At 46.1% G+C, this 22,768-nt stretch overlaps 1 protein-coding gene across 1 annotated transcript in view; it reads right to left on the reverse strand.

The window, feature by feature from the left end:
* Positions 1–1,329: 1,329 nt before the first annotated feature.
* The window catches only part of LOC144167857 (glutamate receptor ionotropic, delta-2-like), a 67,641-nt gene continuing 46,202 nt past the window's right edge, over positions 1,330–22,768 (reverse strand). The window contains exons 8-12 of the mRNA XM_077697009.1: positions 22,588–22,746; positions 13,368–13,500; positions 11,183–11,412; positions 3,675–3,811; positions 1,330–1,390 (exon numbers count right to left, since the gene is read on the reverse strand). Coding sequence (XP_077553135.1) covers positions 1,330–1,390; positions 3,675–3,811; positions 11,183–11,412; positions 13,368–13,500; positions 22,588–22,746 — 720 coding nt within the window. The remainder of the gene's footprint in view (positions 1,391–3,674; positions 3,812–11,182; positions 11,413–13,367; positions 13,501–22,587; positions 22,747–22,768) is intronic.

Below are 22,768 nucleotides of genomic sequence, written 5' to 3' on the forward strand. Positions count from 1 at the left end.
AGACAGGACCGTGTAACGCCCTGCATTTCCACAAAAATACCGATATCGGGAAGTCCCACCTGTACTCTCTATAGTACCGTAAATGGAGATAACAGGTCGCACGAAATTTTCAACACCTAAAAAATAGGAAAAATGGAAAAAGATAAGGGAAATTGGCGAACCGTTTGACAAATTGCATTTTCACAAAAATGTAGATTTCGCGAAAGTTTCACATGTCATCGTTATGATAACGTAAATGGAGATAATTGGTTGGAAAAATGCATTACGCATGAAATTTATACAATAATGCAGATTTCGTAAAACGTTCATCTGTAATGGTTATAAAAGCGTAAATGGAGATAGTAGGTCGATGGAAATTTTGAAAACAAAAATTAAGAAAAATATAAAATAATTACGGAAACTGGCGGACCGTGCAACGCCCGGCATTTGCACAATAATGCAGATTACGGGGGAAGTTCCCAATGTATTCCTTATAATAACGTATAGATTACGGGGGAAGTTCCCAATGGATTCCTTATAATAACGTAAAAAGAGATAATTCGTCGCGCAAAATTTTGAAAAACTGAATTATAAGGAAAATAATGAAGATATACGGAAAATGGCAAAACGTAACACGCATGGCATTTCCACAATAATGCAGGTTTCGCCAATGTTCCTCTTCTAATCTTTATAACAGTGAAAATGGAGATAATTGGTCGGATAGGATCTAGAAAAACCAATACCTTTGGCTGTAAAAAGCTCACATTCAATACAAGCGTCATAAGAATGCTACGCATTAAAAGATAATTCTATGAACTTCTGCAGAAGTTTTTCTTTTTTGCGGACGGTAACGCATAAAATTAGCGTGGTTTCATTTGCCATAAAGCGTTCTAGCTAACAGCGTATAATGAGGCAACTGCAGCGCGATTTATTGATTACAACTGCATTTTGTCAATTCCCTGTGTTTCGATTTTACAAAAACCCTTTCGAAATGGCTGTTTAGCCCTTATGGTAATGAACACTAGGATTCACTCTTTCTCTGATTTTGATGTAAAAGCGTCAGTCAACCGCATGTAAAGTCGGTGTGGCCGCACCTGAAGCTTGCCGTATTTTATAGTTGTCCCTTGCGCTGTGCGTGACGTGGAATAAAGGGGTGGGGCTACGCACCCTTGCGACGGCCCAGCTGTACACAGAACTTCACTGTTTGAAGTCTAAAAAGCGTCGCCAATCGGTACGCTAAGTTCGGCACGCAATGGGTATTACGCTGCTTGGAATTTTCTGGGGCTCAACCTAAAAGCTTAGCCTAAACATAGCCTTATTAGGCCTAAGCGTAGCACACTAAGCCTAGCTTTATGTTTTGAGGACCGGTGCCCATTGGAAGAAGTACTCATTGTACTCAACGTAGCTGGATCTGCAAAGGCTACAAGACATGACTTCAGGTGAAAGCTGCGGTACTCTGTGTACAGAACAGCGACACGTATCCACTCTGTTTCACGTGCCAGCAATGGTGTATTGGACAGTGTGTTTTTAAAAACAATGCATCCTGGTGCAGTGCGCGCTGACGCAACCGCTGCTGGGGCAACCATTAATGCGTTACTCATAGCGCAAGCACTTGAACGGTCGATTTTTAGGAGTCTGTGTCCAGGTTCCTAACCGTGTGTGCGTACTTTAAAGTGCAGCGCAGTGTTTCCGTGACGGTCACAGAAAAAGAAACCCACAACGGGGTATCGGTCGCAGCAATATGAACAGCATTGCATGCTTCTTTGTGCTTCACTAGCGGCTCGCCTGTGCACCATTCACGAATTGAAACGTCAGCGCAATGGCTTTGTCTCAGGGATACTCTGCAATCTAGTAGTTATGCTATTGCCAGTGTTGGCAGTTATGCTGTTGATGGCTCGCTTTATGTGTGGAAGTGTCCCCAGCTTACGTATACAATAAACGAAACCTACGTTCTAACGTGACCATCTAGCGCCGATGCGAGCCTTTGGGTAGCTTCGAGTTTGCCATTTCGCCTACTTTTTTCCAGACTTCTTCAGCTGAAATCAGGGAAATCAAAGCTCAATGTGCTATTGTGTGCGTGATGTCGGGCCTGTTTAGGACAGCGAAGAGCATACATAGCGCTTTCCGCTGGGTAATTTATACCCTGACATGCCTTGCCATTTGGGGAGATGTTAACTAATTTCATTGGCTGCGTGATTTCACAAGCGGGCCACTTTTGCGTCCGCGGAAAATTTCTGACATCAGCAAAGACGTGTGCTGATGTGACGGGAATGCTGTTGCGCAAAACCTATAAATAATACAGGGCGATGGTTGGAAGGGGTACAAGAATAACTATATAGCTGCAAACTTCGAAATCAGCGTGAATCAGTTCAGAACAATCGACATTTGGGGGGGTGGGCACTGGTTGAACACGTTGAAGCACAGCCAGATGAAAAATACACGAGGTAAGAAATAGACAGGACGGCACCATATTGCCTGCACTTTTTCTTGTCTCTCTCTTTTGCGCTGCCCCTGAAGATGTTTGTCACTTTGCTGTGGTGTGGGGAAATGCCTTTGCAGGCGTATCCTGCTGATGACTAACGTGGTTAAACTGAAAAGATTGATGGAATAACTGATTGATTGATTGATTGATTGATTGATTGATTGATTGATTGATTGATTGATTGATTGATTGATTGATTGATTGATTGATTGATTGATTGATTGATTGATTGATTGATTGATTGATTGATTGAAGACGGGTCTAGAATGCATGCAGCTTCAGGTGATTCTTACAAATGCTAAATTCCGGAGCACTGTAAATGTCTCACAGGTGTTTAGCGCACAAGGACCTCCAGTAATCAAAGCTATCGTCGACTGCACACAGCGATTACTCTCTACGCTCTGCATGGGGGGGGGGGGAGGCGAATGTGTATGCATTTATTTGCAATATTTTGTATTTGACCGCTATAGCAAAGCCGCGGAGTGCCGGAAACGTTGTTGCTACCTTAATTATTCTGAAGTCCGTAGTACGCAACCCATGTGAACTGCCGTCCACCCAGATTTTATAGGCCGTCCACCCAGATTTTTGAAATAATAAAACTGCGTTCAAGCAGGTGACTTGTGTTTTCCTCTGCGCACAGTATACGCTCACGTGCATTCTAGCCCCGTATGTCCGCGCTTGACCTCCTGTCAGAACGTATTATTTCGTGTAAATTATTCTTGAATGTAAATTTGGTTCATAATAATTGCGAAATACATTGCCAGTAGAGTATGCAACACAACAAGACTGTAGAAAGTGCTCTGAAAACGTGTCTAACGCATTTCCGCTCGTTAGAAAAGCTGCTGGTAACCGCTCTTGATGGATGCTGTTCTTTCGCGCGTGGTCGGACGTATTATAAGAAATATGTCCACCCATTGAATGCGGAAACAAATTTCGGCAAATGTCAATTAGTGTCCCTGAAGAAGCTATCCTTGGCGATTGGTTGGGCACAAACAAACGTAGGTACAAGTTATTAGTTACCCATACAATGTAAACGAAAAACGAAATGATTGCAGCTGCATTTGCTGTTTAATAATGCGATGAGAAGCGGATACGAACAACGGCAATATACGAAGAGCACCTGGCTATAGCGTTGTGTGTAGCACTTTCTCTTGCACATTCCTTGTTAGAGTGTACTGATATAGTTCTAGACGAAGTAAGGAGCGTGTCTCGCCTCGAGTCCATGTACGCGAAGTCCTTGTACAGCGTCCTCTCGAATCCCGTCCTGCGGTCGGACACGAGCACCGTGTCTTCTCTGCCGCCCTCCAGCTGGTTCACGCGCACTTCGTTCAGGGCGCCCACGTTGGAGGCCTGACGGGAAGGGCGCGGTCGATGTGAGTGTTGCGAAATAGTTGTTGAATGCATGGCGGCATTTGGTACGCATCCATAGACAGAAAATTCTCGCGAAAAAAGCAGTTCCTTGCTGAACTACGGTAGTCCTGTCCCCCTTCCGAAACATTGTATTTTAGTGCTACATGGAATAAAGGCGCACGATTTGGTGCATATTTAGGCGTAAAATGGTGCGAATAGAGATTGGACACTACAGAGAAGAGCACACACACTAAGGGCGGAAAGTTGGCTAAGTACTGGACACTGAGGACATTATATTAGCACTGTTGGACGGGGCTCTTAGAAAATTGAAGGAGGCCAACTCCGCATCCTGAATTCAATTCAAAGACTCAGCATTACCCAGGAAAATCTAAATGAAAAAGTTACTAGCATACCTGAACGCCTTGTCTGTGTTTAAACGGAGGGCGAATCTGTGGAATCACTTAGTGTTGACGTGGCCTTAGAGCATGACTAAACTAGAAGTATAATAAACGAAAACGAAGTCATACGAGCCCGTTTGAGCTATCTTGAGGATAGAACTCACAGGAATTATCATCCTTTTTTAAAACGTTGCTGACTCGCCAGATGAGAAAGGGAACAATCACAAGAAAAGGTTTCGAGCGTAATTCGCGGACAAATGGCGTTAACCATTGCAGGCACGGATATTTCATGTGCTCATAGGATTGCCGCAGCCCACAAGAAAAAAATAACGCCTATAATGGTACATTTTTTCAATTTCAAAGCTAAAGTACAGGTGCTGCATGCCAAATCGCAGCTTAAGATATTAGACATAACCGTCAGTGAAGATATTTTACAATCTACCAGGCATGAACGTAAAAAACTGGTCGAACTCTCAAAACAAACCTCGCCGGCCAAACAGTTCAGCCTTTGTTACAATAAACTCATCCTCAAAAAGAAATGTCAAATGTAATGTCCGGTGACTGATGATGTTTATGAACAAACAAAGTAAAAACCAGTTACTAACTCTTTGCCGCATCAATTCCAACAAAAAACTGTTACTGGCAGAGATAACGGTGGCCCTTCATCGTCGCCATAGGTATCCGGCAGTGGTCACCGGTGCGCGCAGGAATCCAGAAATATATCAATTCTTTTTACTGATATACGCAGTGCGGTCCCCAATAGTGATTCTATATCTAGCACAGCCGATCCTGCGGCAGCTGATATAATAGTTCTAACTGAAACGCATCTCAACGACTCTGTGCATAATCATGAAATCGTTTCTTCGCAAAACAACTACCACCCATTCCGCCATGACCGGTTCTCAAGGCGTAGTGGTGGCGTTTTGATTGCTGTAGCAGATGGTTTACCTGGTTTTCAAGTAAATATTGCCAGAACTCTAGAGTTGATTTGAGTGGAAATAACAGTTAACTTCACAAAGCTTATCTTCTGTGTGTGCTATCGGGCAACTTCCACGCCAGTGGGATTTCGTAGTGACCTCCACGACACATTAAGCGCCATTCATACCAAATTCCCTGATAATCTCATGTTTCTTTCCGGGGACTTTAACTTTCCTGATATTACTTGGTCCTGCCCCTCAGTCTCTAGCGACAAATCCTGTCAATCGACCCACTTCTCAGAACTTTGCTCGAATTTTTCATTAATGCCAGTTATTACAAAGCCAACAAGAGGAACATCTTGTACGTCCAATATTTTACACCTGCTGCTAACTACCGCACCAGATTTTGTTTCAGACATAAATTACCTACCAGCTATCAACGATCACCGCTTACTTATTATTTCATTGAACGTACCATGCCGTAAGTCCCCCAATAAGACTAAGGTTATCTATAATTATGCTAAAGCAAATTTCCGCGCTCTTAACGACTGCTTAGAACTTTTCCTGGATACTTTTCTTGTTTACTTCGATAAACGGTAGGTTAATGGTAATTGGTGCATGTACCGAAATGTCCTTCACAGACTAATTGAATTGCATGGTCCACGCAGAGTTGTTACGACTAACCGCCAGTTTCCTTGGTATACTGGCGCTTTAAAACGGCTTGCCCAAAACGAAAGACGAAATTTAAAAAAAGCCAAGTTTTCTGGAAGATTCCAACACTGGTTAGCCCTACGGACGGCCAGTGAGACGTAAAAAACGCCTTAAAAGATGCGAAGAAAAGCTTCATGAATGTGAAGTTACCGCCGCTTTTAGCAAACGATCCCAAAAGATTTTGGAACACTGTGAACGAGGTGGACCGCTCAAGTATATTTCTTTTTGATAATCAATCTAACCAAATCGCTGAAAATGATTGCGCTGAAGCACTGAACGAAGCATTTATGAAGGCCTTTTCCAGTGCTTCTAACCGATCAATCCCCAAGTACGGCAGTGGTGTAAAATTTCCAATGTATCCTATTAGTAGTTTTGACTTTGATGGCATAGTACGTATTATTGATTATCTAAAATTATCCTCTTCGAGTGGTCCGGACAATATTAATGCTAAAAGTATTGAAAACACGAAGGCCTATTCAGCCATTGTATTAACTAAAATATTTAACCAATCATTGGAACACGGAAATCTTCCTGTTGACTGGAAGATCGGTAAGGTGGTTCCACGCCATAATTCCGGTGACCGTCATTCATTACGCGATTAATTTCATTAACCAGCATCTGCTGTAAGATAATGCAACGTCATATTTTCCCACCTGTCAAACTTTCTTGAATCATTCTCTTTTTTCACTCCTGTTCAACATAGGTTTCGAAAAGGCTTTTCTTGAGAAACTCAACTCGTAACATTTACAAAGGACATTTATTGTGTGTTTTATCGGGCTTGTAAAGTTGACTGTATATTTTTAGATTTTTTCAAGGCATTCGACAAAGTGTCTCACCAATTGCTTTTGTACAAATTACGTTGTCTCAATATTGACCCTAATGTATTAATGTGGATTCAGGGTTTTTTGACTAATCGTTTCCAATATGAGCATGCTAACGGCCATAACTCTTCAACAGTTCGTGTTATCTCTGGTGTTAATCGTATCTCTGGCCCGTTACTCCTTATTTTGATTAATCATCTACGTATGAATCCAGCATCTCCAATAAAACGTTTTGCGGATGATTGTGTACTATACCGTGAAATAAAAGGCCCTAACGATGTTCTGTTGCTGCAGAAAGACCTTAAAGGAGCCATGAAGACAAAATACAAGTTGGGTTTATTAGAAAATCTGCTTAGTCCCGATAACCATGATACCAATATCATCGCAATCTTCGAACAAATAACGGAGATATTAAAGGAAACGTGTGAAGCAGTCGCGACCAACTAGCCAATTTCCCGCAACTTTTCTGTGACGTCAGCGAACCTTGTTTGTGCGACTGGCGGCCGCCTAACTGACCTGTCTCGACGAGACATGACTGGACGTCTCTAATGGGGCCTCTTTGACCGCATCACTTCAATGCTAACATGCAGTTAACGCACTCAAAATTATATTTTATTGTTGGCCCGTATGACGTCATTCTTGCTCATAACACGTCACTGTGGCGCGAAATTTCAAAGTTTTTAAATACTTCTTGCGTTTTTTTCGTTAAAAAAACATACTTTGCGGCTGTAATGGAGCTGAGTGAGATACTGAATCCTAGTTCTTTCAAATTAAACGAATTTCTATTTTCTCCTCATGGCTCCTTTAACGTGGTGTCTAACTGGTGCTCGCAGTGGCAAATGACCCTAAATTTGAGTATATGTAAAGCAATGCGCTTTTCTCGCCGTGAATGCTCTTGCCGTTCTTCGTATAGTATTAACAATTTCCTTTTACAATCGGTAACGTCGTATAAATATCTTTGCATCATTCTCACATCAGACTTGTCATGCAATATGTGCGTCACTACTATCACGGCTAGTGCTAACCGCATACTTGGGTATATGAAAAGATAATTTTCAAAAACTTCATCCATTAAACTTCTTTTCTATACGTCACTAATCCGTGGCAAACTCGAATACGCGGGTAGAGTTTGGGACCCTTTTTCTGAATCGCTCACCCACATCCTTGAATAGATGCAAAACCGAGCAGCCCGTTTCATTATTTCAAACTACGACCGGTCCTCCGGCGTAACGCTCATTAAAAACTCCTTACCACTTCCGCCCCTTTCATTGCGCAGAAAGATTTCTCGTATGTGCCTGTTATTTAAAATATATGAAGTTAATACTTCACTTAAGAACGCATTATTCACGCCACCAAGTTATATCTCATCCCTCATAGATCATTTGCGAAAAGTTGGCGTGCCTGAATGTGGTACTGCTTCCTACTTCAATTCATTCATCCCTAAAACATCAGCGGAGTACAACCGACTGCCGTCTTCCTTGATGCTTGTAACCAAAGTGGAACAGTTTAAGAAGCAGCTGACTGACTTGGACATGCCACGGTAAGTTTCAAATTTTCTGCCTCGTGTTTTGTGCGAAATATTGTGTATTTCGTTAGGTTTGTTTAATGAAGTCAATTTTTGTTTTTACCAAAGTGCTACGTTTTACACGTGCAAATCCATATGCCGCGAACATTTTTTTACTCTTCTTACAAAACTGGGTTGTATATTTCTGCCAAGTTTCTTTTGCAATTCATCACAAATGTTACTGTGCTTTTTGTATGTGTATTGATGTATTCGTTTTGTACCACTCCCCACAATAATGCCCAATAGGCCATGAGGGCATCTTTTTTTTGCGAGTTTGCCGTACGGCATAACAGTTATATATACAACATCACATTTGTTTCACGCAGAAACGTCAGCCCAGATATCCTATTTAACGCTTTGCAAATCCTTTTGCAGAACATTAAAAAGGGAGCGGAAAAAAGGTATCACAAAATAGTTCGAGCACATGGCTCTAATGTACAATCACAAACAGGGAGGCATCGATGGCGACGTGACCTGAAAGAAATGGAAGTTCCAAAAAGAATGGGCACGAGCAGACTCCGCACAGAAGTACGTAAAAATACAAACGTACAAAGAACAATAAGGAAAATTTAGTTAATCAAAAGAAACGAGAGAAGTAAGAAGCGCAAAGGAAAGAAAGTAACCATGATCGAACCACAAAATCGTGAAATGGAATGCTAATTCTTAGCAGCCAAGTAGGGTCGTTGACCGTTACTACGAAAACGTTTTCTGAGATCAAAATATGTTCAATCGTATAGGGGCGCTTATTAAAGGGACATCTGAGGACAAGACCAAAGTTGGTCTGAATAGATAGATTGGCGTCCCCTGAACACGAATGTACCAGTCTCTGGGCGCTACATTTCAAATAATCTCGCAAATATTTAAAAAAATTAACTATCAGTTGCGTAGCAGAGATGACGTAATCAGCGGCTGACTGAATGTGTCTACAATCACGTGACGAAAGACACAAGAAGCGTGCACACAAGCTCCAAAAGAAACGCGTAAAATCTCCCTTCACACGTTGCTTTTAGAAGTCATGACCAGTCTAATTTATGCCATGCCGACATTCGCAAGCTGCCGATCCGCGGCGTCACTGACGACTGCGATCGCTCTTGCAGGTTAAGCGTAGTCACAGGCCTGCTACCTACAACCATGGGCGTCGGCAGGGGTGCGCAAAAGGGGCACTTCTACACACACGTCCTCTCCCCCCCACCTAGACCTCACCAGCCCTTGTTATTACCCTTTCTCATCCGCCCCGCGCTTGCTTATTTTCCCCCTAACATTCATAAGAACAGAAACTTTCCGGAATGTTGTTTGCGACCAAACGTAAAAAAGTGTGTGTGTGCGGAGAGGGGGGGGGGGGCGAAGGAGGGGGACATATATTTCTTCATAGAGAACGCAAGTATAACCAACCAACAAAGACGTTAGCGAGCCACCCCTGGTAGCCTTTACTCGTCACATCGGCGCCGGGCATTTTCTATGAAAAACCAAAGTGTCGCCTTGAGACGTATTCGAGATTTACTTCTTTTGTACACCCAAAAACAGACGTTTACGGACCGCGAAAGCAACAATTTTGAGTTATTTCTCTGCCGCACGGCTTATACGGCATTTCGCGTGCATTCGTCAGTTTGTTGGGCTGCTATAGGAAGAAAAATAACCCGAAATTGCGATTTGCCTGGTCCATAATCTTTTGATAGAAGCTGATGACCTTTTAAAAGTTAATCAGGGATTAACAAAGTTCATCCCTGATTCAGGGATTAACAAATTTAATCCCTGATTAACTTTGCCTTGGTTCTCTGTTAACGATCCCCATGCCTGAAGGCAGGCGTCGAGGAACTCAAGGGCAGTGTCAAGGGCGTTCGAAGGGCTGGCATTCATGCGCTTCGCTCCTGCAAAACATATTGGTCGAAGTTTGCTGTTTCGAGTTCGAACGTACGTATATATATTTTTTCCAAACTGCCAGTGTTTAGTCAAACTAGATTTAGTTTACAGCTTCAAAGAAAGGCGTCTTACTCGCTCGTCTTGCGCAATGAATGGACCCATGGGGTAACACCGGGAAGTTAGATGTTCTAGACATTGAGGATGCTCAATGGAAAAAATGTAGCACGTACCATAATCGTATATATTTGCACGCGCAGTTTCTTACAAAATTCGCGTTTTAAATAGACAAATGGACACTTCAGAGGTGCAGAAGTAGATAAGTCTTCTCATGGACCCACCTCCCGAGCACGGGATAAAGGCGGAAAAATCCTTCTCAAACTGTTACTCAGACATCTAACAGACAGCAGGGCAACTAGGTACGAAAGTCAGTGCGCTCGACATGGTTGCACTCCAAATTCTCTGGTCCAACATTTTTAAACTGCCGAAGAACACTCGTAGCATCTTCACTCTTTATTTAGGCCATTGTTACCAGGACGTGAAAAAATTCGAGACACGCCACACTACCAACATTCGCCGAAGAAACAAGCAAGATTTTGCGACGAATCTCTGCGAGCCACTAAGATATTCTTCCACCTCGGTAACTGCGACTGTGAAGCTGAACTTGAGCATCGATTGTAAATGAACACGGACATTAATGGATGCACGATGAATCTTCTAGGATTCGCTAAAGGGATCTATGCATTACCATATCAGTCGCTCTGTGCAAACAACCATCACATTCCTCACAACGACGTGTTGTCCCGAACGAGCATTCCTTTAGCTCGACTTGGCTTGTGAAAAAAAACTTTAGACGCACTGTAATTGTGAAAACTATGAATTCGGCTGCTACACAAAAATGAGCACGATTTCTTTGCCTGCGACTAGAAAAGTACGACTAATGCGGCAAGTGTAAGGCCACACACTGTTACGCAATCACCATATGTTGTCGGCGCATTACTGGCATTTCCTGCAGGCCCTCGCCATCTCTGCGTATTACCGAAGTAGTGTGAAAGAGATTGATGGGGGAGCACAGTTTAAAAATTGCCGCCCCCGTTGCGCACTTTGATGTACTCGATGAAGATGGTGGCGCTGTGCGTGCACAGCAGCAACTCCCGTCTGGCCAGCGCCCGCTCGAGGCTCTCCAGGTCGCTGAGCCAGGGATCGTACACGGCCACGCTCATCATGGCCACCAGGCGGGCGCTGTACGTGGTGGTCAGCACCAGCACCAGCAACCACCAGGGCACGAGGAAGACGCGGTAGGCAGCGCTGTCGTGCTCGTTCTCCCACGGATCTGCGCGCAAAGTCCTGCTGCTACGCTACTGAGGCCAAACGTCGCGCTCTGTGCTTGCTGAGCCGTTGCTTGTGATGCGAAAGATTGTTACTGTGGTAGGAGCTCTATGCCTTGTTCTACCGAAAATAGGCGCTGCAGCAAATATAACATAGTATCCCACAATATAGTTCAAATAGGGCGAAGGAAATTGGCATGGGCTGGTTGCGTAATGCGAATGAGGGGCAACAGGTGCAGCACTCGTTTAACAGGGTGGCTGCCACTAGACCGCAAACGCACTAGGGGTCGGCCGAGAACTCGTTCGTGAGATGAGCTACTAAAATTTTTGGGGAAAACATGGACTCAGATAGCACCCGATAGGCGTGGCTGGAAATCTTTGGGACAGGCTTTCGTCCTGCAGTGGGGACAAACAGGCTTATGATGATGATGATCATACCTCAACATTTCCCTTTTCACAGAGCTTTGTGACAAAGCCTTGGCCAGCTTCGGCCCCGAGGAACAACTGTGCCTAATCGGAAGTGCTTTCGCCGCGACGCGAAATCAAGGCTCCAGTAATAAGGACGAGTCTGCGAAGCCATTTCCCTCGTAATAAAGGTTTGGTCTAGTTCTCAAGTACTTGCGCAGGCACGCAGCAACAAATTCCTTCCAGCATATTTCCTTCCCCCTTGATATACTCTCAATACAAGGGCCAGCAGCTAATGTCAAAAATATTCGGCAGAAAGGCTAGCCAGGAATTTACTGCTAAAAGAGTTTTTATTTTATAATTTGACAGAGGCCACTTTTCAGCGAAAATTTTTTGAAGCAAAAGATACAAAAGTGTTTGCATCCGTACGGGCTGCTGCCAAGTTGGAAAAGCTGGCAGATCGTTCAGGAGCTCGCTCCCAGAATGTTATTTTGTTTTTGGATGTGTGTTAAGTACACTTCATACAAGGATACTTATGAAGTGGGGCTTATTATTGCAGAAAGTATTGTAAAGTCGCCCCCAGAAAGAAATTTGTCTTACAGTCAGCGCATAATCCACTCCTTAATAACTTCAAAGGTCCTCCCCCCCCTTACTGCGTTTTCATCCTTCTGTATTTGCATTCCAGGTAATCACTCGACGCCTCAATGGCGTATACTTCCGGTTAGGTGTACGATAATTAACCAACATTGTCCCTTTTATGAGGTGTACCCGAATGCCCCTCTCCTCAAAGGGTTCCTCTACCCAACGGCTTGACAAGCTTTGTTCAGATTTTGTTCCGATATTTATTTCGAAACTTCCTATCTACGGTACTCTGTTTTGCAATATCTGTCCGACCAGGAGATGTCATGCCTGTGCTCCCTTGAGGCCCCGTTAACGTGACTACAACCTTAGCGCATCGCAGCGAGCTCGCGAAGCTGCGATATTAGGCGCCCGAGCTTAACGGTGCCCTCACTTCCAAGCGCGGTACGCCGTGCACAAGTTGCCGGCGCTACTGAAACTGAGTTCGCTGCACATCTGCCACAGCCGTGTAAACGCAGCCAGGGATATGTTATCATTATTGTTCTGTATCTAAGTCTGCACCTAGCTAGGTGCAGCACCTAGTTGGTTGTTAGCTGTACCGATTTAGCTGCACCCAGTCAGCTGCACCTAGTTAGCTGCACCTAGTTAGCTGTACCTAGTTAATTGTTTAAAATAACTTTTCATTATTACAGTTTTTTTTTGTTGTAGCGCTTTTATTCTGAGGATCAAAGCCAGCGCCAGCCCGCATAATGGCGACTCAGGGAAAACAAAAAAAGCAAAGAAAAGCGGATGTGATGCGATGTGCTGCGATGTGATGCGACGTCGTGTTTCATCGAGAACGCGGAGTGTAAGGAGAAAAAAGGGAAATTTTCGTATGCCTGAATAAAATTACTACCCTTTACAGCATCTCTGAGCGGCCTCAAACAGGCTTGTTGGATCAGACCAGCAGCCGATTAAAATCAGCTCAGCGACCTACTCTGACGGCTCAAGGTGGACAGGAGAAACCAGAAGTCGGGCTTGTTGTCGTCGTCTTTGTGCCGCGGGCTCCAGCGTAGACTCAACAGCAGTAACGACGAGGCCACCAGTGAGCAGACTACGCAGCCCCAGACCTGAAAAACAAGTGCGGGGTAATGCAGTATGAAACGCAAGCCGTTCTCCAGCATGTGGGCTCTGGTCCCATGCTCGTTGCTACAGCCATGGCGAAAGCCGGGCTGTATCACGGGTATTCTGCTCACAACCAACGTAACTACTTCTAACCTCTTAATTAGGGGGATGAATCGCAATCCACATCACGGAGGTGCGACAATTCCCAAGCCGCACTCCGCTCTATGTATCAAATTATTAAAGCGGCACTTAACCAAAAATTTTTCATCGCGGTGTTTTTGTTGCGATAAATAGCTAATGACCTACTTACCACGTGGGGAAACATCATTTGCTTGAGCGTGCGACAGTTGTTTAATTAGAGGCGTTTTCAATGCGGCCAGTGGCAGTTTCGGTTTCACCGGGTGCCGCGAAACGTGGAATTTTGTATAAACAAAACTGTCCACGTGGCCGTGGGACAGATATCACAAAGCAGAGCTGCCGTAGTACTGTCGAATTCGCGTCGCCGGCAGTTTTTTCGAATTCCCCTGCCTACTTATCTCGTCTGTCGCTTAATCAAAATTTAAAGCCGTTCCACTCAACGTGAAAGCTGTCGGAAGTTCAGAGCAGGGATCCGTCATCTGCGGCGCCCTTACACCCTCATTGCTACCACCCCCTGCGCTCTTCGCCTCCCTACCTCACTCCACTGTTGAATAATTCAACTGATGTTTGCCCAGTGTAATTTCTGTGCAAGTGCAAGTTCCCGCAAGTTTCCGCCTTCGAAGTGCTGCCTGGAACAGCACGAGCGGGAGCTCTATTCTTTTCAGTGCACAGCACTTTAATAATGCGCTCCCCTTGTCGTCTCAGCTCGCTAGCGGTCGATGCGACTGCGGAATCAGGTTCGTTATCTCGCTGCGCCGCCTAAGTAGAGCCTTCTGTACGGGCGTCCGGGAGCCACGCTCAGGCTTCCGAAAGCAACCAGTTTAAATAGTCATGACCGTTCAAACATCGTGAACCGCTGGCGCTTCTCATGCATCTATCTCCCGGTTACTTAGCGCAAAGAAAACTGCAGGTACATTACGGCAAAATCTGTGTATATAACCGGCAGACCCGAACGCTCGTAGGTTTGGTTTTCACGATAGTAAGCGACCAAAGCGGCCGCGCAAAACAAAAACAAAAACAAAAAATGCCGCCTTAGAAGGGCCGCAGAAAAGCTCCAGCCCCGGAAGAAAAAAATTATGCGTTCGAAATGACGCAAAACAGCTCCAGCATACGAAAGCAAAGCAAGTGCAAAAGGGACCGAACTCACGCTGGCGCAGTTTCAGGGAAGGGGGGGGGGGGGGGCGAGCGTTGGAAAGGCGGGAAATTTGAAATGCAGAAGTGAGCGAATAACGGCGCCGCAGCCAATTATGGCGAATAACTTCCGATAGCTTTCACATTGAGTGTAACGGCTTTAATTTTTTTGTGCTTGCTTTCATCTCACACGTGCAGGAGCCTTAATGCGCCGTTTTTACGCGTGTCTTCCGGGGCGACTTTTTTCGCATGCTGTCGAAAAAACCAACCCAACGTGCGTTCCTAACTAAAGGGATGGGGGGCTGCCGTTTAATTACACAGATCATCATCACCATCATCACCAGCCAATCTACGACCACTGGAGGGCAAAGGCCTCTCTCATTAATCTGCAATTACCCGGGTCCTGTGCTAACTCCGACCAAATTATCCCCGCACACTTCTTTATCTCATCTGCCCATCTAACTTTCTGCCGCCCCCTGCAACGCTTGCCTTCTCTAGGGATCCCCTCTGTTACCCTTAATGACCAACGGTTATCATGCCTTCGCATTACATGCCCTGCCCACGTCCATTTCGTCTTCTTAATTTCTACTCAGATGCCCTTAACACCAGTTTGCTCCCTGACCCACTCCGCTCTCTTCTTGTCCCTTAATGTTACACCTATCATTTTCCGCTCCATTGCCCGCTGAGTCGTCCTCAATTTAAGTTGAACCCTCTTAGTGAGCCTCCAAGTTTCTGCCCCGTAGGTGAGTACCGGTAGGATGCAGCTGTCATACACTTTCTTCTTAAGCGACAATGGTAGGCTGCCATTCATTATCTGAGAATGTCTGCCATATGCACCCCACCCCATTCTGATCCTTCTAATTATCTCTGCCTCATGGTTGGGATCTGGGGTCACAACTTGGACTAAGTAGATATATTCGCTTACCACTTCCACTGCCTCGCCACCTACCTCAAACCGCTGTGCTGTCACTGGGTTATTGATCATTACTTTGGGTTTCTGGATATTAATTTTCAGGCCCACGGTTCTACTCTGTTCGCCCAGTGCGGAAAGCATGCTTTGCAATTCGCACCTGCAGCTTCCTTTGCGCTAAATAATGTGTAAATGTGCGACAATTAGCAGCGGTTCAGGAGTTTCGAATGGTTATGACTATATAAACCGCTTATGTGTTACGCCATTACGGCGTGGGGCGCTGTTTCGATCGTCTATGTCACTGCTTCAGGTGCGACGGCAAGGTGGGACGCTAAAGTGCTGTGCATTTAAAAGCGACAATGGACGTGACGCAGGAGATGCGAGTGCAAGGTGCTGCCGCGGCGAGAGAACGACGCGCGACGCTCAAGACAGTGGGTGGGGAAACGCGCGCCGCCCGGAGCAGCTGGCCGGGCTGCCTGCAGGTCCGCGTACGGATGGGTTAGGCTTAACACTAAGGCAGGTATTCGATTGCCGCTCTCGTAAGCGAAGCAGTTGACGATTTTTATTGCAATCCGTGATCGCATCGTTAGCCCCTTTCTAGTATGTGCTGCCTTGTTTGGTACTTTAGTACCATTTCGAGCAGAGGTAACAAGCTATCGCTCGAGCTACCTGCGCCGGCCTGCGCCACTCGGTAGCCGCCGCCTGCGCAAAAACCATGCGGCTCGCTCAGTGCGCTTTTTTTTTTGTCCCAGGCGCGTTTTCCCGTCCAGCGTAATAAAATGAATAAAAATAGAGTGCTCGGAATCGGCGTACAACTTAGGTCGCGGGCAGCTGCCCGATAAGCCAACGAAAGGCGCCTCCGCCGCCAGCGATCGGACGGCTCGTTGTTCAAGAGCACAAGTTCCGACCTGTGATCGGAGCGGCGAGCCGGCGAGAAACGCCGGCAGTGCGTAAGCGGCCAACACAAACTGGTGACGTGTTTGGATATTGTGTGTTTACTCCACATCCGGGGAATGTCGATTGCAAGAGGTCCTCTGCCGGCTGCTGGGTTGCGTTTCGCACGCTTTAAAATTGCTTTTAAATTATGTTCTAGGCTGTCTTGGTTGCTGGTATTTTGCAGATGATGTTGTCATGTGTCAGGGCACCCCCTGAGGGGGGATGCATCGAAACCCTCCCAAAAAAAGGGACAAAAAAAGAACAAAGGAATGGCAATTTGAAGTGCGCGCCAGAAGCGCGCCAATCAGCAAGCGCCAGCGCCGACGCACCGAGGAATCATGTGCAAAGGTGGGAGCGCACTGGTCGGCCAATCAGGGAAGGCCACGCATGGGACAAGTGGCGAAATGACCATATAAGGACAGGGAAGGAGCAAGAAGCCAATGGGAGTGCGCCACGAGAGAGCCCAGAGGGTATAAAAGCGGGGCGCACAAAGAGAAGGGGGAGGCAAGAAACCGAAGAACCCAGGAGGCGGCCGGACCACGTGCGATTCAACGAACGAGCCAGGGGGACGCGGCCAGGCCATCGACCACGCCATCCGAGCCTGGGCGGGAGCGGGCCGACTTCGCATCGGCACCGTCATCCTAGGTGCACCACGAACCTGTGTCTTCGTGGCCCCAGAGGCATCGGTCGGGCACCAGCGGCCAGCGTCCACGCTCCGTCGACGTTCGTCTCCACGGCCCCGAAAGGCTACGTTCGGGCCGAGCCTACCTGGAACCTCCAGCGGCAGCGGCTACCAGGGGGTAGCCACCGTGGAAGCACGCCGCCGAAGGGATGACCGCGCGCGTCGAACGCCGTCATCAAGGACCTCCAGCGAGAGCGGCTACCAGGGGGTAGACACAGAGGAAGGAAGTGAGGACGCGCGGAGCCCACGCCGTCCAAGGAGTGACCGCGCGCATCGAACGCCGGCACCGACGAAGTGAGACCACGGCTACCACCGAGTCGGAGCCACGCAAGGGTGCGACACGTCAGCGCCGACGACCGGGGTAGGCCAGTCCAGTAGGGACGCAGTTGTAAAGGACACAACTAGGGAGTTGCGGTACAAAAGAAATTAACTAGAACTTGGTTAAGGAGTGTATTTAGAGTGTACTTAGTGTAGGACGTTATTGTAGAGACTTTTGAGTTTTGATTTGAATTGTATATTGAGCTGTTAAGTTAGGGGTTGTATGCGAGTTGTATTTTGGGATTGTAGAGGTTTGAGTGTTTATCGTTTGTGTGTAGTTTAAATATTGAGTGCTTTACCTGGGGGGTTTTGTGTGTGCATTAAATGAGTGTTATGTCAAACTCGCCAACAGCTTCAATGTGTCCATGGCTCCGAGCTGGTAAAGACCACCCCACCATCCGTTTACGTGACAGATGGTTGTGTGCACCGCAATCTATCTCCGAAGTTATCTCACCATCCAAATTTTGTGTCAGCCCTTTTTAAGGAGTGCAAGATCCGGCATTTTTTGCTATTATGTGAGGAATTAAGCAGTCGCAAGAAGTCGCAAACAGCTACCGCAAGCAGTTGCAACCAGCAGGCTCGTCATTCCGCCCCCATCCAAAGTAGTTTCTCCTAAACGTTTAGCCGAGAAAATTCTTAGCAGATCAGAAAAAGGGAGAGAGAAATAAAACGTTATTGCAAAAGTCTGTGGGCATTCACTCTAAGGAATCACTGATACGTGTTCGTTGGGAAGGCTCAGTAAACACGAGCTGCCCTTTGCGTTTTCAGCTTGAAGACACCTAACGAATTCGTACTTAGTGGGCAAGCATGCCGTGGTTTCCACAACATTTTTGTCGGGCGCGTCAGGCCATAGTTTACTGACGATTGTTGACGCACACACCCCGGCATATGTGCGCAAGCGTGTCTGCGTAAGTGGCGTGCCTGCGTTTGTGCGCGCAGATGTCTGCCTGTGTTGGTGGTCCTGCGTGCGCTTGCGTGTGACTTCAATTGTGCGTGTGCGTGTATGCGCCCGTGCCTGTGTTAATGCGTGCAAACGTGTATAGAGGACACATTTGTGTAGATGTGCCGTACTTTTTTTAATGAACATATTCATTCTGTTTTTATATTGCTGTTGCCGTCACTCAGTGCGTATATTACATCGCTGCCATTTCTTAGTCCCCTCTTTGTTGTTTTTAAAATTTTCGCCTCTTCAATGTTTCCTGAATTTTTCCCCTGTCGTATGCAAGACGTCATCTTTTTCAACATCCTCCCCCGCGAGAAGATGGCTAAAAGTATCCCGGCGTGCTAGAGTCCATTGCCGAAAGCACTACAGTTGACAGGCATCAAGAATTCAAGTCCGTTGAATCAAACCGATTCGGGGACCTCGCCGCTTCTGCTTCCATCGATGAAAACGACGCTTGATAGCGTGCCGAAGCGTAGACCTTTTTTTTTTGTCTGAGAAGCCGCTACACCGTGGAAAAGAGTACACGAAAAGATTTTTTTCATTGCACCTTCTGGGTGGAAACTTCGTTAGCGAGCCGCCAGTCGTTTTGTTCATCACAGAACCTCATACTCGCATCACTTTGAAACGCCTTGCAGACTTCTGTAGAATGATAGGCACTATTTTCCTTCGTCTTTTCTTTAGATTTATTTTCTCCGTCTTCTGGAGGCTGTTCGCGACTCTTTGTTTCCGCTTCACTTTGCGAGTCTTTGTCCAATGTTGCCGCTTCCATCTTGAATGCATCACTTTGCGAACAAACCCTGTCCCAAATTTCTTCTTTTTCGGTGTGGTAGTTCCTTCACTGCCTTTCTGGTGGCATTTAAGAGGTTTGATGGGATCTCTTACTCTAGGGAGCATATGCGAATGCTCCAGAAACGTGGTAGCTTTTTTCTCTGGCCCTTCAGAGGGCCTGATGCTATCTGTTTATTGTAATTTCTCGTGGTCGGATACTTCAACTGCCGCATTTGTCATTCTTGGTGTCTGATAGCCAACGGTTGAATCGTCAACGGTGTTTTCCGCTTGCTGTAGTCTCTCTTATTCAGAAGAATTTCACTTTGCTCTGAGCAGTTATTTGTCCGTTAGATGGTATGAAGAATTTGAGCCACAGCACCCAAGACAGCCGTTATTCATTGGCAATATATCTTACAAATTGAATGCTGGATTGTAGTTGCATCTGTGATTTGGGGGTCCAACATTTTTCTTTTCATGCAGTGTTTCCACATTTTCCGCATCTATATCTTCATCCCTTCGGAGCTGTCGGAGGCCTGACAAAATTCGGGCTTCGACGGGCGCTGTGCGAGCTTGTCGGTTAGTTTTGGCATGGGTGATCTCCATTTCCAGTTGAACGTTCGCCCATATTACCCTGCCTTCAAAATCAAAGGCGTCAAACATCTCCGTTTTCAGCTTTTCAATGACTACGATATTTTCTATTTCCCGGTTAACATTTTCCAGGCAATCGTTTCGGTCAGTCAAAATTCTTAACAGATCAGTTAACTCACATATGGCTGGTAGCCCGATGCGTAGAAAGTCTTCAACTTTGCCGATAACAAGTGTTCGTCGTTCCCACACGATCCGCCGTTATTGGATGAGGGCCTCCATGGTCCAGTTCAGCGTCACAGACGTCAATGTGGCTGGGGTAACGCTCACGGGGCAGAAGTCGGCGCCGTAGTAGCGGGAGTCACGCAGCCACAAAGGCACAATTCATAAGTCGACAAAGGCGATGCAGTATGAATGGTTCCGGCTCGCTTCTTCTTCTTTAGCTGGGACAACCTTTCTCAACGGGTTCGCTAGAACGGCGGCTTCATTTCTGTTCCCCAGGGGTGGGAAGGCAGTAATAAGACAATTTCGCTACGAGTGGCTCACCTCCGGAGGTCCCTTGGTCCCGGGCTTTGGCACCAAAAATGTGGAGAAAGGGACGACGATCCGCCAAGACCCGTTCTGATGAGTGGTTTATTCGGATGTGATCATGATGATGATTATGGGCACGAGGGAGGCAAGTCATCATATTTTTCAACACCCCCATTAGTAGGACGATCACAATCAAAATTCGGTAGAGCGGAGAGACACACCGGGACCCTTCTTGAGGACGGTTATAACTTGTCACCCTGCTTCATTTGTCCATTGTCCTCCACCGACTGCGATGGAACAAAGTATTACAGATATTGAGGCGTCAGTAGCGATTGGCCATCCTGTTCACAACGATGACAAGGCGTCGCGACAAGCGTGCTCATGGATGGTGCTTTGCATGGAACGTTTGGGTGATCCTATTGAATGATTCCGTTTGCATTACCATGTGAAAGATGTGTTCCTTAGTATCTATCTATTCTATTTCTTTAAGAGCTACTGTGAAGAGAACTTATGAGTAGCCAGTCCCGGTGCCTTATAAGCGTCCTGAAGCGTCGACATTGATACGGGCTTCGCAACCCCTTCGAAAAGTAGTTCTAATGTCCGCTTTTACTGCAAAAAGACATTTCTTATGGCCGTGCTCTTCCTGCCAACCCATCAGCCAGCAACTGTGCACGCTGCACACAGCTTTACCGAGAACCTTGCATTTAAAGCCCAGTGCTTAATGATTCAAATCGTCCGACCATGGATGAAAGCTGTGGAGAAATTTTTTTCGTTAACCGTTCACACCCTTCTTCACCTCTTACAAGGCGTTCTCTTTTCATCTCCATTCCATTTATATCTATCATAACAAAATTCGTTACATCTTTGAGCAGGCATACCGCCGTTCTTAGTGTATTGTATTCGCAGCTCGCGCCCCAGCTACCGCTATTAGACTCACATTTATTCTGCTTATCAAAGCTGAACCGCACCACTACACAAATCGGTGCTTATGGTTGGCCCTATCACCAGGAAACGCTCAACCATTCACTCAGAATAGGGAGCAAGTTGGCTGGGTGGTGGGTGTTGAAACGTGACACAACTGCGTGAAAAACGGGACGTAGAATTAGGAAACGCAAACACAACACTGTCTACATAGCAAGGTTTGCTACTTCAGGCGCTTTAATTGCATATTTGCCAGGAAATAGAAACGTTATTGATTCTTATTAATGAATTCCATGTATAGTTGCCTTTTAGACTCAGAACATTGCTGGCACTAGGCGGGACAAGGACGGGGATCTACACACACAAATAAAGCGCACTAAACCTCGTCCTTGTCCCGCCTAGCGCCAGCAATGTTCCGAGTAAAAAATATTGCGCCCACCTCCCCGCGAGGGGAACCCTGTGTAGATGCGACGCATCATGGGGTTCACTTGGTGTTTCCGTTGGATTGATTCTGAAATCATGTGAAACGTGTCGGGAACGCGTATGATTATTATGTTTTATGATTATTATTATGTTTTATTGGCCAATCTTGGTCAATCTCTCTAAGTGGTATGCTTGGGGCTTCGCTGTCGCAACGACCTTTACTCCATCATTGTTGCTGTAAGTGGGAGCTTCTTTTCTTTTATTGCAAGTGTTAATCATTGCCCCATCATGCGTTGTATGAGTAGCATCTTGACGTAGTTTGAATGAGTCAAGGATATAAGGCGCGTTCGTAGCATTTGATTCTGTCTCGGTTTTGTGGCGCAGTGGTCAGAGCACCATGTACCTCGCGTTCCGCCCACAGGGTCGTGGGATCGAAACCGGGCGCCGCTAACTATTATTTTTTTTATAGTGTAGGGGGAGGGGAGTGGACAACGCCGTATGGAGGGACAAGGCCAGTGAATGAGATGCAGTCGCATCTAAAACCAACTAGCCCCATTTCAAGCTCTGGTTGCCTATTAGAGCTTTTTTCCTTTTTTATTACCTTGCAGTTCTGCATGTAAGGTTTCTGCAAGCAATAAAGTGGGGTTCTTATTCAACGCTGTTTTAAACTGAAGCGTTGTTATTTTTTTTTGTCTCAAGCGGTGCTAAGCGTTGTTGTGTTGCTTTGTGCGCTATTCTCTCACGTTTGCCAATAGACAAGTAGGGACACATTACAAAGTGTCGCCGTGAATCAGACATAAACTCACGTCATCGTTGAAGGGCTTCACTATCGCCATGGCGAATGGAATCACTTTCGGTGCCTTGGTGACGTATGACAGCACGTCGTACAGGACAGGATACATGTAGTTGATGACGTCCGTGCGATTCAGGGTGTAGCTGATCTCACTCAGGGCCAGGTGGCTTCTCTGCAATAGAAAGTTCTGGCAA

The sequence above is a fragment of the Haemaphysalis longicornis genome, unplaced genomic scaffold (assembly GCF_048455015.1).
Source record: "Haemaphysalis longicornis isolate Haplotype H1 unplaced genomic scaffold, Haemaphysalis longicornis Haplotype H1 scaffold_2, whole genome shotgun sequence".
Lineage (NCBI taxonomy): Eukaryota > Metazoa > Arthropoda > Arachnida > Ixodida > Ixodidae > Haemaphysalis > Haemaphysalis longicornis.